This window comes from Microtus oregoni, unplaced genomic scaffold, assembly GCF_018167655.1.
Source record: "Microtus oregoni isolate MIOR12 unplaced genomic scaffold, Mior012 000004F_ref0000308, whole genome shotgun sequence".
Classification (NCBI taxonomy): Eukaryota; Metazoa; Chordata; class Mammalia; order Rodentia; family Cricetidae; genus Microtus; species Microtus oregoni.
In genome coordinates, this window is record NW_024543063.1 from 64017325 (window position 1) to 64029688 (window position 12364).

General features: G+C 53.0%; 1 protein-coding gene across 2 annotated transcripts in view; it reads left to right on the plus strand.

Annotated features, from left to right (window-relative positions):
- Positions 1–12364, plus strand: part of Znf423 (zinc finger protein 423) — a 238521-nt gene that overhangs the window by 211592 nt on the left and 14565 nt on the right. For both annotated transcript variants that reach the window (XM_041650920.1, XM_041650919.1), the window contains 2 exons: positions 1870–2001; positions 3419–3534. In XM_041650920.1, the coding sequence (XP_041506854.1) occupies positions 1870–2001; positions 3419–3534 (248 nt within the window). The remainder of the gene's footprint in view (positions 1–1869; positions 2002–3418; positions 3535–12364) is intronic.

A 12364-nucleotide genomic window follows, 5' to 3' on the forward strand; every position in this document is an offset into this window, starting at 1 on the left:
TCCCATTTCCTAGTCAGCAGTACTGCTTCTGAGACTGCTGGTGTAAAAGGTCTGTAGAATCCTCTCGCCGCTGCCCCCTCACTCCTGCTGTCCACATTGCCGTAGGAAAACCACACAGAGGGGGTGGTTCTCACCAGGCTTGCATGCACTCATTCATCCATGCACCAGGCTCTGAGAAGCGTTGTTGGTGTAGTGGGGGAGGAGTGCAGGGCATGTTGGGGGGTCTTTAGAGGCAGCCCCCCACACTGGAAGTCATCTCTAATTACAATGAGTGTCTCCCATGGGAACTGGAGGAGGTGCGCGGGGCCTTTGTGGCAAGCGTGCTGAGTCTGCCCCATGTCCCCAAACTTGTCAATGAGTCTCTTTTCCACCAGTGTACAGGGAGGATCTGCCTGCATTTCTGCCGAGTGCACATGGCCTAGTTGCTGGGGCTCCAGGGACACGACAAAAACCCGGCAGATTCCAGCCACTGGGCTATGTGGGGCAGGCCCACCTGCACATACGAGTGTGCAGTTCAGCTGTGGGGGTGCCCTGGGTGTGGGGGGATGAGCCGGGCCAGGGGAATGAGAGCCTGCTGTCCCAGCATTCCTGCCAGGGCCTGGGGACCCAGGGACTCGCCAGGAGGCTCAGCCCATCTGTGTCTGTGGCTTGCCACCAGCAGGGCCCCTCTGCTACCTAATTCTTGCCTTTGAGGGCAAATCAGAGCACCTGGCACCTTTGGTGAGCCCAGTTCCCCCGGGGAGCCAAGGGAGGGCTGTGTCCTTGGCTGTCCCAGATTGCATTTTTGCCAGAACAGCCATGCCCAGCAGTATATACTGACTGAGTACTGGCTATGCTGTTTTATATGAATTAATCGTTAACTCACACCTTGGCTAGAAGAGGAAGGGTGGTCCTGAGTGCTTCTAAGAGAAGACACTGAGACATAGTGAGCTGCAGAAGCCCATGCCTACTCTGGCTGGTATGATACTCAAGTAAGGGAGCCCATGCCTCCTCTGACCACTGGGCTAAAAGTGTGGATCTCAGCTCCAGTCCAGCAAGTGACTCATTGCACTCTCTGGGCACCTTGGAGGGAAGGCTTAGGTGTTGAAGCAGTTCCCGGGTGGGAGCATTTGTTCTGGGAGGAAGCAAAGGGAGGAGTCTGTCCATTCTTGTGACCTGCAGCGTGGGCAACTGTTTCCACAAGAGACACTTGCTTGTTGCAACTTCTAGGCTCCTACAAAGCTCCCCCACCCACCTTCTCTTCCTCTGTCCTCTCTGACCCTGTACTTCTAGAGTAACCCTCAGACCAGCTTAGCAGCCTATGCGCCGTGGCCCCCAGCCCCACTGGAATGAGGGAAAGACATCTCTTTCATTCTCCACTTCTAACCAGTTCTTGGCACATCACACACACCCGATGAATATGCAGTTGGGTTTCTAAAGACCTGGTTACTCCCTTCACCATCGAGTACCCAATATGCCCCCCTTTCCACGGGATCTCAGAACTCAAGCTGTTGAACATGGCTTGTGACCAGAGGAAACATCCAACATTTCAGATACCTACATCTAAACCCAAACCCTGGCTGCTGCAAGAGTCAGGACTGGGCCATCCAAAGCAGAGATTTGATTTGTGTCTGTGGTCCCTACACAGCTTCAATTCTGGTGATCAGAGATGTACTCGTGCAGGTGTAGGGTGTCCCAGGACTGGTGTGGGGTGTCCCGGGACTGGCAGTGTTCTGGGGCTGGTGCAGGGTGGTGTCCTGGGGCTGGTGTGGGGTGTCCCAGGACTGGCAGTGTTCTGGGGCTGGTGTGGGGTGTCCCGGGACTGGTGAAGTATCTTGGTGCCGGTTGCTCCTATGTAAGCATCACTGAAGTTGTCACTTTCTCTTGCAGAGGAAGGCATTAACCACGAGTGTAAGCTGTGCAACCAGATGTTCGACTCCCCAGCCAAGCTCCTCTGCCACCTTATTGAGCACAGCTTTGAGGGCATGGGTGGTACTTTCAAGTGCCCCGTGTGCTTCACAGGTATGGTACCCACGTGGGGACGACAAGAATGCATGGGAGTGGGGAGGAGCCTACCCTGCGTCATGACTGGAGCCTAGCCTCTCAGCCCCCCTCTCTTTTGAACCCCAGATTGCCTGCATACAAAGCTAACCCATAACTCACCTGTACCTTCCTCTTGGGCAACTTGGGTGACATCTTTCCTGTCCCTCCTCCTGTTGTAGCTGAGTGACTGTTCCCTCCACTGCATCTCTGTTGCAGTTGGCCAGCCCTTTCCGGGTCCCTCGATGCTCCGTGGAGCCATGACCTCCACCCACCCAGCGTCAGTGGAGCTGCTCTGTATACCCTCCACTTCCAGCCTTTGAGCCCCCTGTCCCAGCCAGGCTTCAGCCAAGCAGCTCAAGGCCAGCTTTGTTGGCCACGTCTCCAGCCCCCAGGCTGGCTGCCAACCCCAGCAAGTGAGCGGCTGTCCCGGCCTGAGGCACATCTCGGGGGGCTTACTGGCCCCCTCCTGCTGCCCAGATGGCAGCCGGTGTGCACAGGGAGCTGGGCTCTCCCTGCCTCCCTGACATCTGTTGTCTACTGCTGCGGGAAGCCCACCCCAGGGGGGTGCCTGGCAGGAGGCTATCTCTGAAGTGCTTTCGTCCCAGACACACAGCTGCTTTGGGTGACCTCCTGGGTGTGCCCAGGGTTGGGCTGCCATGGGGACTGCTGCCACTGGGAGGTGAAGAAGCCACTGCTATGACCTGCTTATGACACGCATGTATATGCACATGCCTGTGGGGTCCCATCACCCTGGGACACCCTGGTCCTTCCCTCCCTCCCGCAACTCAGGATCCCCTGCCCATCTGTTAGCATCCCATGCAAGGATGCAGACAGTAACCCTGACAACAGGAGCAGTGATTTGTGGGATTGCCTAACTGCTTGCTACCAGGCACTGTGCTTTGCTGACCTAATTTCAATCTTGTCTCAGCAACCTGCTTGCAGTTGGACCTTGGGCAAGTCATTTCATATTCCTGGAGCCTTGGTTTTCTTCTCTGTCAGATGGGATAAGAACAATGACTGCCTTGCCAGGGCGAAGGCATTTGGCTGATAGAGGGTACATCCACCATCTTTAACCATGAGCTACTTCATTCGTTTAGACACCTCGCCCATATTTGTCCATATGATCCTCCCAGATATCCGGTGAGGTGTTTACTACAGTTAACTCCAGTGTTTAAAGCAAGGTCCAGAGCCCAGAGAGCTTGATTTTTTCCCCCCAAGGCTGCACAGCTACTAAGTGGCAAACTTAGTTTATCAGCGTCAAGGTCCCCTGATGGGTACTAACGCTCCCAGAAATACTCTTGGCTAACCCTGGCTGTGCCTGGGTGATCCCTGCTTGGGGAGAGGTGGTGGGACTGAGGCTGAAGCTGGCCTCTGACTGTCGTGTCTGTGTGTGCAGTCTTCGTCCAGGCCAACAAGCTGCAGCAGCATATCTTTGCCGTGCACGGACAGGAGGACAAAATCTACGACTGCTCGCAGTGCCCGCAGAAGTTTTTCTTCCAGACAGAGTTGCAGGTGAGTGTGGCAGCCTCTGTGCGCCAGCGGCTGCACTCCTGACCAGCTGGCATAGTGTGTGCCAGCCTGTGTATTCTTGGGGGAGCCTACAGAGGGAGACTGAGCCTGGAGCAGGAGACTCCAGCTCCATCCCATCATGTTCTCCTCTCAGATCATCTGATAGTCTTTGCCCGGGTTTGGCTTTGTGGTCTATGTGGCTCATGCAGCCTGAATTCAGCTCTGCCCAGGCAATTGGAATATAAGAAGTAGTGGATGTCTATTGGCTCCAGCTCAGAGGAAGGGCAATAAATAGTAAGGCCAGTGTGGCCCTCAGGTAGCCACAAGGGTCTCAGCCAGCTTCCTTGATCCTCCAGAGTCTACCATAACCAAGGGATCCTCATGTAGGGCACCACTGGGTGCAGTCCTGTCCCTGAGTCCCATGGGCCGCCTCCTCTTCTTACTTGGTACTGATTTTTTCTGAAGATCTGGATCTGGGTCCAGAACTTTCCGTCCCACTGGTTTCTCCAGGAAATTCTTATTAACATGGAAGAGCTCACGTGCCTACTAGAAACATCATTCATGCTCACATAAAAGTCATGCCTTGTAATAGCATCACTATGACAGTTCCTCCCACCCATACGCCGTCATCAACACTGACAGAGCATACACCGAGGGGCGGCAGACTCATACAGCTTATCACTGCAGGCTCAGAAACTATACCCCCATCCCCTGGAACCAAGCCGCGTGGATGCTCAGAAACGCTGCCCGCTGGGGAGTCACTGCTCTCAGTAGCAATGGGGAGATCAGCTTGCAGCCGCAGCATCCTTGAGATCACTGTAGCCTGGAACAAAGGCTTGCTTCCTTGTCATTTGTGTGGCAGAGCCAGACAGAGTTCATGATATTTGGTGACCTGTGCCCACAGAGGGTCCGTGCCCATCTATGTTTCCATAGTCACCATGCAGGGAGGGGAAAGAGGGAGGGAGAGGTAATAAGAGCACCAGCTCTTCTGGCTTCCACTGGGAAGTGAAGCAATCAGCCTCTCCACACAAGTCACACCGTCACTCTGTGCTTGGCTTCCTGAGGGTGGAAAGGAGCATCACTGTCTGAATGCATAGGTCAGGAAGCTGAAGCTGCCGAGGAAGCAGAAGGGAGCTGGCATGTGACAAAATCCCTAAAGATGCGCTTTGTGCTTACAGGTGCATCAGCCCGCAGGGCAACACTTACCTCACCCAGGGGACCTCCCACCCACCCAGAGCAAGAGACTGACAGTCACCCAACACTTTCCTGGTTGTAGCAGTACTTGGTGCAGGGCAGGCTGGGCATTCTTCGCAAGGCTTCGGCTCACCCCATCTGTTTAGTTGTTGAAAATAGGTCCAGGAAGGGTGCAGAGGGGGCTTTGTCATTGGCTGGCTGAATCCTGTGAGCTTGGCTCTAGCCGAGTGACCAGACCTTGGAGAGTGCTGGGTTCTTTTCTTCTTGGCAAGCCCAATGCATCCATACATTCTTCTGTTGTTCCTGTGGCCTTCAGTTCCTCCCCAGTGTGGATGAGTTAGACATTCCGTTAAGAGAGCAGGCCGGGGAGGGCTCCACTTCCAGGAGAGCATCATGAGTGGATGGATGCTCGGGTCTTTCTTGCTGTCCATTCCCTGAGCCTCTGTGCTGAGAATATTGAGGACCCAGGACCCAGGACCAGGGCAGTCAGCTCACGCTGGGAAGTCTGGGAAGCTGCCTTGTCCTACCCTAACAGCCTTACTGGTGTGGCCCATCTATCAGAGTAGGCCAGGGTCCCCTGAGGGATGAAGCTTTCTATAACCCAGCAGGACAGGCTGCCTAGAAACACCTTGGTCTGTACAAACCACCATCCTTAGTACATAAAGTCACAATGCTTTGCACTTTGCCTTTCTTACTCCTGGCTTTGTTCTCTTCCATTGTTCCTGGATACCATGAGGGGAACAACTGGTCTCCCTGAGGGTCTGGGAGATGTGGTTCAGTGGATAAAGAGCTTGCTGCATATGTGTGACACTCTGATTTGACAATTCCCCAAAGGCTTGTAAAGCCAGGTACTTAGCACACACCTGTAATCCGGTTGCTTCAACCGTGAGATGGGAGGTGGGGATGGGAGAATCCCTGGAAGCTCATGAGAGAGCTAGCCTGGTGTATGCAGCAACACACAACAAAGAGAGCCCGTCTCAGTGTGTTAGATGAGGTTAGACACCCAACTTGTTCTCTGGTCTTTATGTGTGCACCACGACATACATGTTCATTCTCATTCTCTCTCTCTCTCTCTCTCTCTCTCTGTCTCTCTCTGTCTCTCTCTGTCTCTCTCTCTCTCTCTGTCACACACACACACGAATATGTTTGTGTGAACGAGGGTATGGAAAGAGAGAGAGCTATAAATAAGTAAATAGACAAATTTCTCACTGAAAGAGAGGCTCCTTGTTCCTGTTTCTCTGCCATGTCGGTGGCACCATGGGTACTAGCTTGACTTCCAGAATGTACAGGTATTGGGAAACGAGGGTAATATACTTCACCTCACTTTCCCTCTGCCTAACCTTGGGCAAAGAACCAACCCAAGAATAACAAAGCCTGTGATTCTGGCTGTTCAGGAGGCTAAAACAGGACGATAAAAAGTTCAAGGCCAGCCTGGGTAACTTTGACTGTGCCTTAAAATAAAAAGAATTATGTAGCTCAGCGGTAGAGTACTTTCCAGCCTGCCCAGGCCCTGGGACCCATCTCTAGCACTTCCAAAAGGGAAAAGCGCTCCCTAGAAGCTGCTGCTTCCCTGGTCACCCCGATAACCTTTGAGTGGGATCCTCAAGTACAAGAACCTCACTAAATTATAGCCTTAACAACTCACTATTTTCTGCAATTAATTATTTTAATTACAGACCGTTTAAGCGGGAAGTGTAACAACACTAAATCTCTGCAAATAATGGCTTTCATTAAGTAACTCGAGTAGCAATTTTCTGGGTTTGAGGAGGGTGTTCAGGCCCCACGGTTTCATCACCATTCACTGGAACTGGTCTGGATTGTCCTGTTTGTGTGAAGACAGTAAGGCTGAGGTGTCCCCTGGGAGTCCCCATGTAAGGGCTCATGGGGCAACAGGCGGTGAGGCCAGCCAAGACGCCCGCCTTTGCTGGGTCTCAACCATGTGCCGAATGATGCTGAGTCCGGAGGCTCTGTGGAGCCGGAGTCGGTGGGCGCAGGGACTGCGTGCTAAGAGCGCTTGAGGAGAAGATGCACGGTCTAGGGCTGAGCTTACCCAGGACTGGAGTGTTCTGCTGTGGGGCTAGGAGGGTGCCAGCGCTGGACACCTCCAGGCTTGTTCTTTCTGTGTCTGCCCCCGAAGAGTGGGTACATTCACGGGGCACAGTTGCCAGAATGAGGGAGGTGCAGGCCTTATTTACATCTGAGTTCAGCTTGCTCTGCTGAGATTCCTTCAGAGGAATTTGGATAAACTGTGTTTATGCATGGTTAGGAGCATGAGAGGGGACCAAGCTCATCTACGCGGTGCTTGTGTACGGAGGGCTCTGTGTGTACCCAGTGCCGGTTCTAGGGCTAAAGCTTCTGTGGCAGAGAGCCATGTGTGCAGAAGGCCTGTGACCACCAGGCAGAGCACAGCTGAAGCAAAGAGCAGGGCCTCATGGGCAGGGAGAAGGAGATAGAACACAGGTCACAGCAACGTGTGTAGGATCATGGGGATTCGACTCTACTTCCATTGTGATGGGAGCCCAGGCAGGAGAGAAGACTGATGGACATTCTAAATCTAGATTTTGAAACTGTGCTTTGGGAAGACACCATTGAGAGAATGGGAAATCACAGGCAGGGAAGAGGTCCTTGCCCATCACGTGTCTGCTAAAGGTTTGAGCAAACGTGTAATGAACTCTAAAACTCAATTAAATGAGCCAAACCTTTTGACAGGCAGGCCTCCCAGAGAAGATGAATGTCATGTCGGTTGTGACAGGAAGGAGTAGAGAAAGCCACAGTATGATGCCGTCCTCTGCACCAGGGTGGCTAAAGCCAGGCAAATAAAGAAAGCCGGGAGCTGGTCTTGGGCCTGGGTACTGGAGCTGGGAACTCTGGCAGCCTGCTGAGGGAATCCAACATGGTAGAGCCATAGGACAAAAAGAAAGTTACGCCTACAGTGGCCATTCCTCAGAATCAAACCAGGACATTTGTCCAGAAAGAGGGAAGCTGAGACCCCCCCCCCACACACACACACCCCACACTGGTAACTGAAACAGCTGTACTGGCAGGGGCCCCACAGTGGACGCTCCCAGCATTCACTCCTGGTGAGCAGGTGACACTTCCTGAACCGTGTCTGTGGATGTTGAAATAACCTGGAGGGATTTCTCATGCCAAGCAGGAGAGGTCAGACTCAAAAGGACCTGCCGTGTGCATTCTGACATGACATTTTGGGAAAAGCAAAAATGTTTCAGTACAGAAAGCAGGCCAGTGTCAGTGCCTGCGGGTGGTCCAACAACAGGAGGGAACACTGACTTCCCTAACCACCCCCAGTCACACACAGCACGCCTGTGTGCTCAGGTCACATGCTGGGCATGGGGACCCAAGCTGACCTCCGAGTTTCCAGAAAGCCTATTGTCCCTAAGCGTTTGCAACTCTGGAGAGAAGAGGCTTCCCAGCATGCTCTGGGACCCCAAGCTTTGGGAAAAGGCATGATGTTTGATCATGGCTACTCCTGGTTTTCTCCTCTGGAGAGAGCTAAAACTTCAAAATGAATGAAACTGTAGCGATATAGGCGGCTCCTGCAAGCCAAGAGTAGGAGATGGCATTGGGTTCTTGGGGTCCTGTCTGCAGGAGCCCAGTGTCACTTAAGCTGCGGGACTACACCTGCCTTATCCTTTCCTTGTGTTCTTACCCGGTGGCCTGTGGCTGTTGGCTTCCTTATCTGTACACTGGGGGGTCCAGCCCTTCCTCATAGAAATGTTGGAAAGGCCCCTGGCACGTGGTGGGCACAGGAAGGAGCATGTGGTCCGTGATCTGACTATTGCTTTCTGCAGTTGCCTTTTAGGCAATTTGAGGATCGCATGGGTTTGTAAGGTCCCTTCCCCCTTGGAGTTTTATTTTCTGAGCTGGAACAAAGCAGGACTCTGAGAACTTCCATCTGAGACAACCATGCTGGCCTGGATGCCGTGTGCAGCCACCAGCCATGTTAGGGCTGGGAGAGAAGCATTGCAATGAGAGGGGGAGGGCATGGCCCTAGGCCCCCCTGCCTCTGTTTCCCATAACCCTGGCCTTTTCTCTGGCTCAGAAGGGCAGGATGGAGACTGATTAGGGAATAAGACACTTGGAAAATGCCAGGGCTGTTGGCCTTGTGTTTTCAGCCGCAGGCCTCAGCAGATGAAGGCCTGGGGCCCTGTCGGCCCCTTGCCAGGGTAAGCCAACCTAAAGGAAGGGGCAACAGATTCTGCCTGCCCAGCCCAGCTGTCTCCACATCCCCTTGTGCCCTCTGTGCCCTCTAACGGAGCACAGATAGCATGACCTTCCTCCTCTTTCAGGTTTCTCTGCCTTCTGTCTTCACCGGGATGCCTGGGCCGGTGCGCTGCTACCTCTGATGGTGGGCGTGTCCCTGAGCCGGGGTGAAGAGCAGTAGTGACAGCCCCTTGCTTCATTTCTGCCGTGACCCAACCCTGTTGCTAGCCATTGTGATAGCCTGTCACAGCACAGCCTCGAGTACAGAGTGGAAACTGAGGCTCTGAGAGCTTTGGGGGTTTTGTCTGAGGTCACAGTAAGTGGCAGAGTCCCCCCTCCCCCCCCCAGAACCAAATTGTCTTTACCAGGGAGGCAAACAGAAACCCTCCAAAGTTTAAATAAATTGCCATTTATATGAGCTAATAGATTTAAATGAGGCCTGCAGTGCTGAACTATAAAAAGCCTTGTTGTCAGGGGACCCAGAAACTATTTTAGTAGTTGGGCCAAGCAGGTAGCACGGGCGGCGGTAACAAGGGAGGAAAAAGAAAGTGCTCCTGGGTGAGCCAGGTGGGAAAGCTGTGGGTGGGGCTGCCCTGCCGGGAGCCAGGCCTGGCAGGCACAGACTGGAAAGGCCTTGCAGAGGAGCCACGCACCGCACCGGGATGGGTTCTGTTGAGGTGGGGCTGAAGAGAGGAGAGGATGGCTCTGGTCATGGGTCCAGTGCTGGAGACCGCCTGCCTCCCAGTGCTGCTTTTCCAGCTTGTTATGGTGTCCAGGGACTTGTGCGGTGCTATCACAGTGTGGGTGGAGCCCTACAGCTCTAACTTCTTTTTATTCCAAAGTTGTGCTCTGGCATTTCTGAGCCGGTGGGGGACAGCCTGCCTGGGCACTTGCAAGCTCATGACATGTGCACTCATGTGAGAGCTTGCACATGTGTGTGCGCCGCCCACCCACACGTGTTCACATGGGTATTCACACACACACATACCTCTCCTTGGTGGGCTGGTCAGGGGGAAGTGCCTATGGGCCTGCTCCATGTCCTGGCCTCTTGATGCCCTCAGTGACAAAGCCAGGGGCTGTAGGAAGTGATTCGGAGCTGGCCCGCGGCGGCCAAGCGGCCAGCACAGCGCCGAGCGGGCCTGTTTAAAGGATTAGCTCACGCTGTTTGCTTGTGTGTGCCTAATCATGCCGCTTCCAGCGAAATGATTACAATTGATTAAAAGCAGAGCTGGTGCTCTAACAAGCAACCCGGAGCAGTCTGATGGCGAGAGCCCGGTCCTGCCAGGCTGGATCCTGGTGCCCAGCCAGGGGGAGGCGTCTGTGAGCCAGGGGTGTGGTCTGAGTTCTGCTGGGACCCTTCTTGCCCAGTCCCCTCACCCATTTCCATTATTCATTTATCACACACTCACGACCTGGTGACAGTTCAGTGGCCTCAGATGAAGCTGGGACACAGACAGGGACCTCATCCACACAGGTAACATTCTGTGGGAGATACACTAAATCAGTGTTGTGATGGAGGTAGTGTAGAGGTGTGTGTGTGTGTGTGTGTATGTGTGTTCAGGAAAAGTTAAGGCTGAACAGTTGGATTGAATGGTCAGGAAGACCTGAAGTTGAGAAAGCCAGTGTGAGGCATCTGCCCATCTTCCTAATGGAACATCCTTTCTTCTGCTTCAACCCTGCCTAAGTAGCCCCATCTCTGGGATGCTCTCCCTCATCTTCCCTCTGACTTTTTCAGGCTTTGATTTAGCTCTAAATTATTTTACCAATATGAGTTAGAAATAACATGTATATTCCTGATTTCCCATGCAAATGTGAGATTTTGGAGGATGAAGACTTCTGCCATCCACCACTCACCCATCCATGCACCTACCCTCCCTCCATCCCTCTCTCCCTCCCTTCATCCACCTACCCATACACTTATCCATCCACTATACACCCACCTAGCCATTCATTCGTTGTCAGATCCATCTATTCACTCATCCATCCATCCACCCACTCTCCCTCCTTCCACCATCCATCCATCCATCCATCCATTTACACATCCATCCGTCCATCCATCCATCTATCCATCCATCCATTCATCATCCATCCACCCACTCTCCCTCCTTCCACCCATCCATCCATCCATTTACACATCCATCCGTCCATCCATCTATCCATCCATCCATTCATCATCCATCCATCTATCCATCCATCCATCCATCTGTCCATCCATCCACACATCCATCCATCTGTCCATCCATCCATCCATCCATCTATCCATCCATCCACCCACCCAGCCACCTACCTACCCATCTCCTCTATATCCATTCATCAACTCATCTTATCCATCTATCAGATACTCATTTATTCACCTACTGTCCATCTACCAGTCCATCTACCCACCCACCCATTCACTAGCCTGTCTACCCACCCACCACATATTTACCCACCCCACCCATCCATCCACAGATCCTTCCTTCCGTCCATCCATCCATCCATCCATCCATCCACAGATCCTTCCTTCCGTCCATCCATCCATCCATCCATCCACAGATCCTTCCGTCCATCTATCCATCCATTCATCCATCCATCCACAGATCCTTCCTTCCACCCATCCATCCACAGCTCCTTCTTTCCGTTCATCCATCCACAGATCCTTCCTTCCGTCCATCCATGCACCCCCTGGACCACTCATTCACCCACACCCCCATCCACCTGCACAACCGTCCATCATCTTCTCATCCCTTTCTTCCTTTTCCCACCATATATTTTGCTATAGGTTTTGAACACTTGGAAAGTAGGAAGGAGAACACAAGCAGAAAAAGAACAAACAAACAAAAAAGGAAAGAAAACAGAAAGGAAGGCTACAGCCTGCAGAGGCTGAGCCCACTCTCAGAGCCCCTGGTCTTGATAAGATGGGTAACGGAGGAGCCGCTTTCCTTGCTTTTTTGTGCTGCTGCTGTCAGATCCAGCCAGATAATTATAACTAATAATAATTAAAAAGTGGAAGTGCTGTAGGCATATGCTTAGCGTTTGACTCATTAGCTGCACTCTCTCTGACTAGCATGCCTTCTTCTGTTCTGCTTTAAAAATGGCCTGGCCCAGGGCACCTCACCACTGGAGGGAGAGCAGAGCTTAGCCTTGGGGGGACTGGGATGGGGACACCCCAGCGACTCCTGGGAGTTTGAATCTGTTGCTAGCCCTGGAGTTGGTCACTCCTGAGTTCCAGGGCCTGAGGGCCAAGCTGGCTGCTGGGCTCCTGGAGCCACCCTTCTCTGAGGCTTCACAGGCATCTCATCGCCCAGGGTACAGTCGCCACCTCTGACCAAAGGGGCTCTTCCTTTGCCTGGGTTTTGTTCTTAGGGGTAGAGGTTTTCAAAAGCCAGGACTCTTGTGATTAGTAGTACTAGTGACTTGCCAGGGAGGTTGCTGTGTT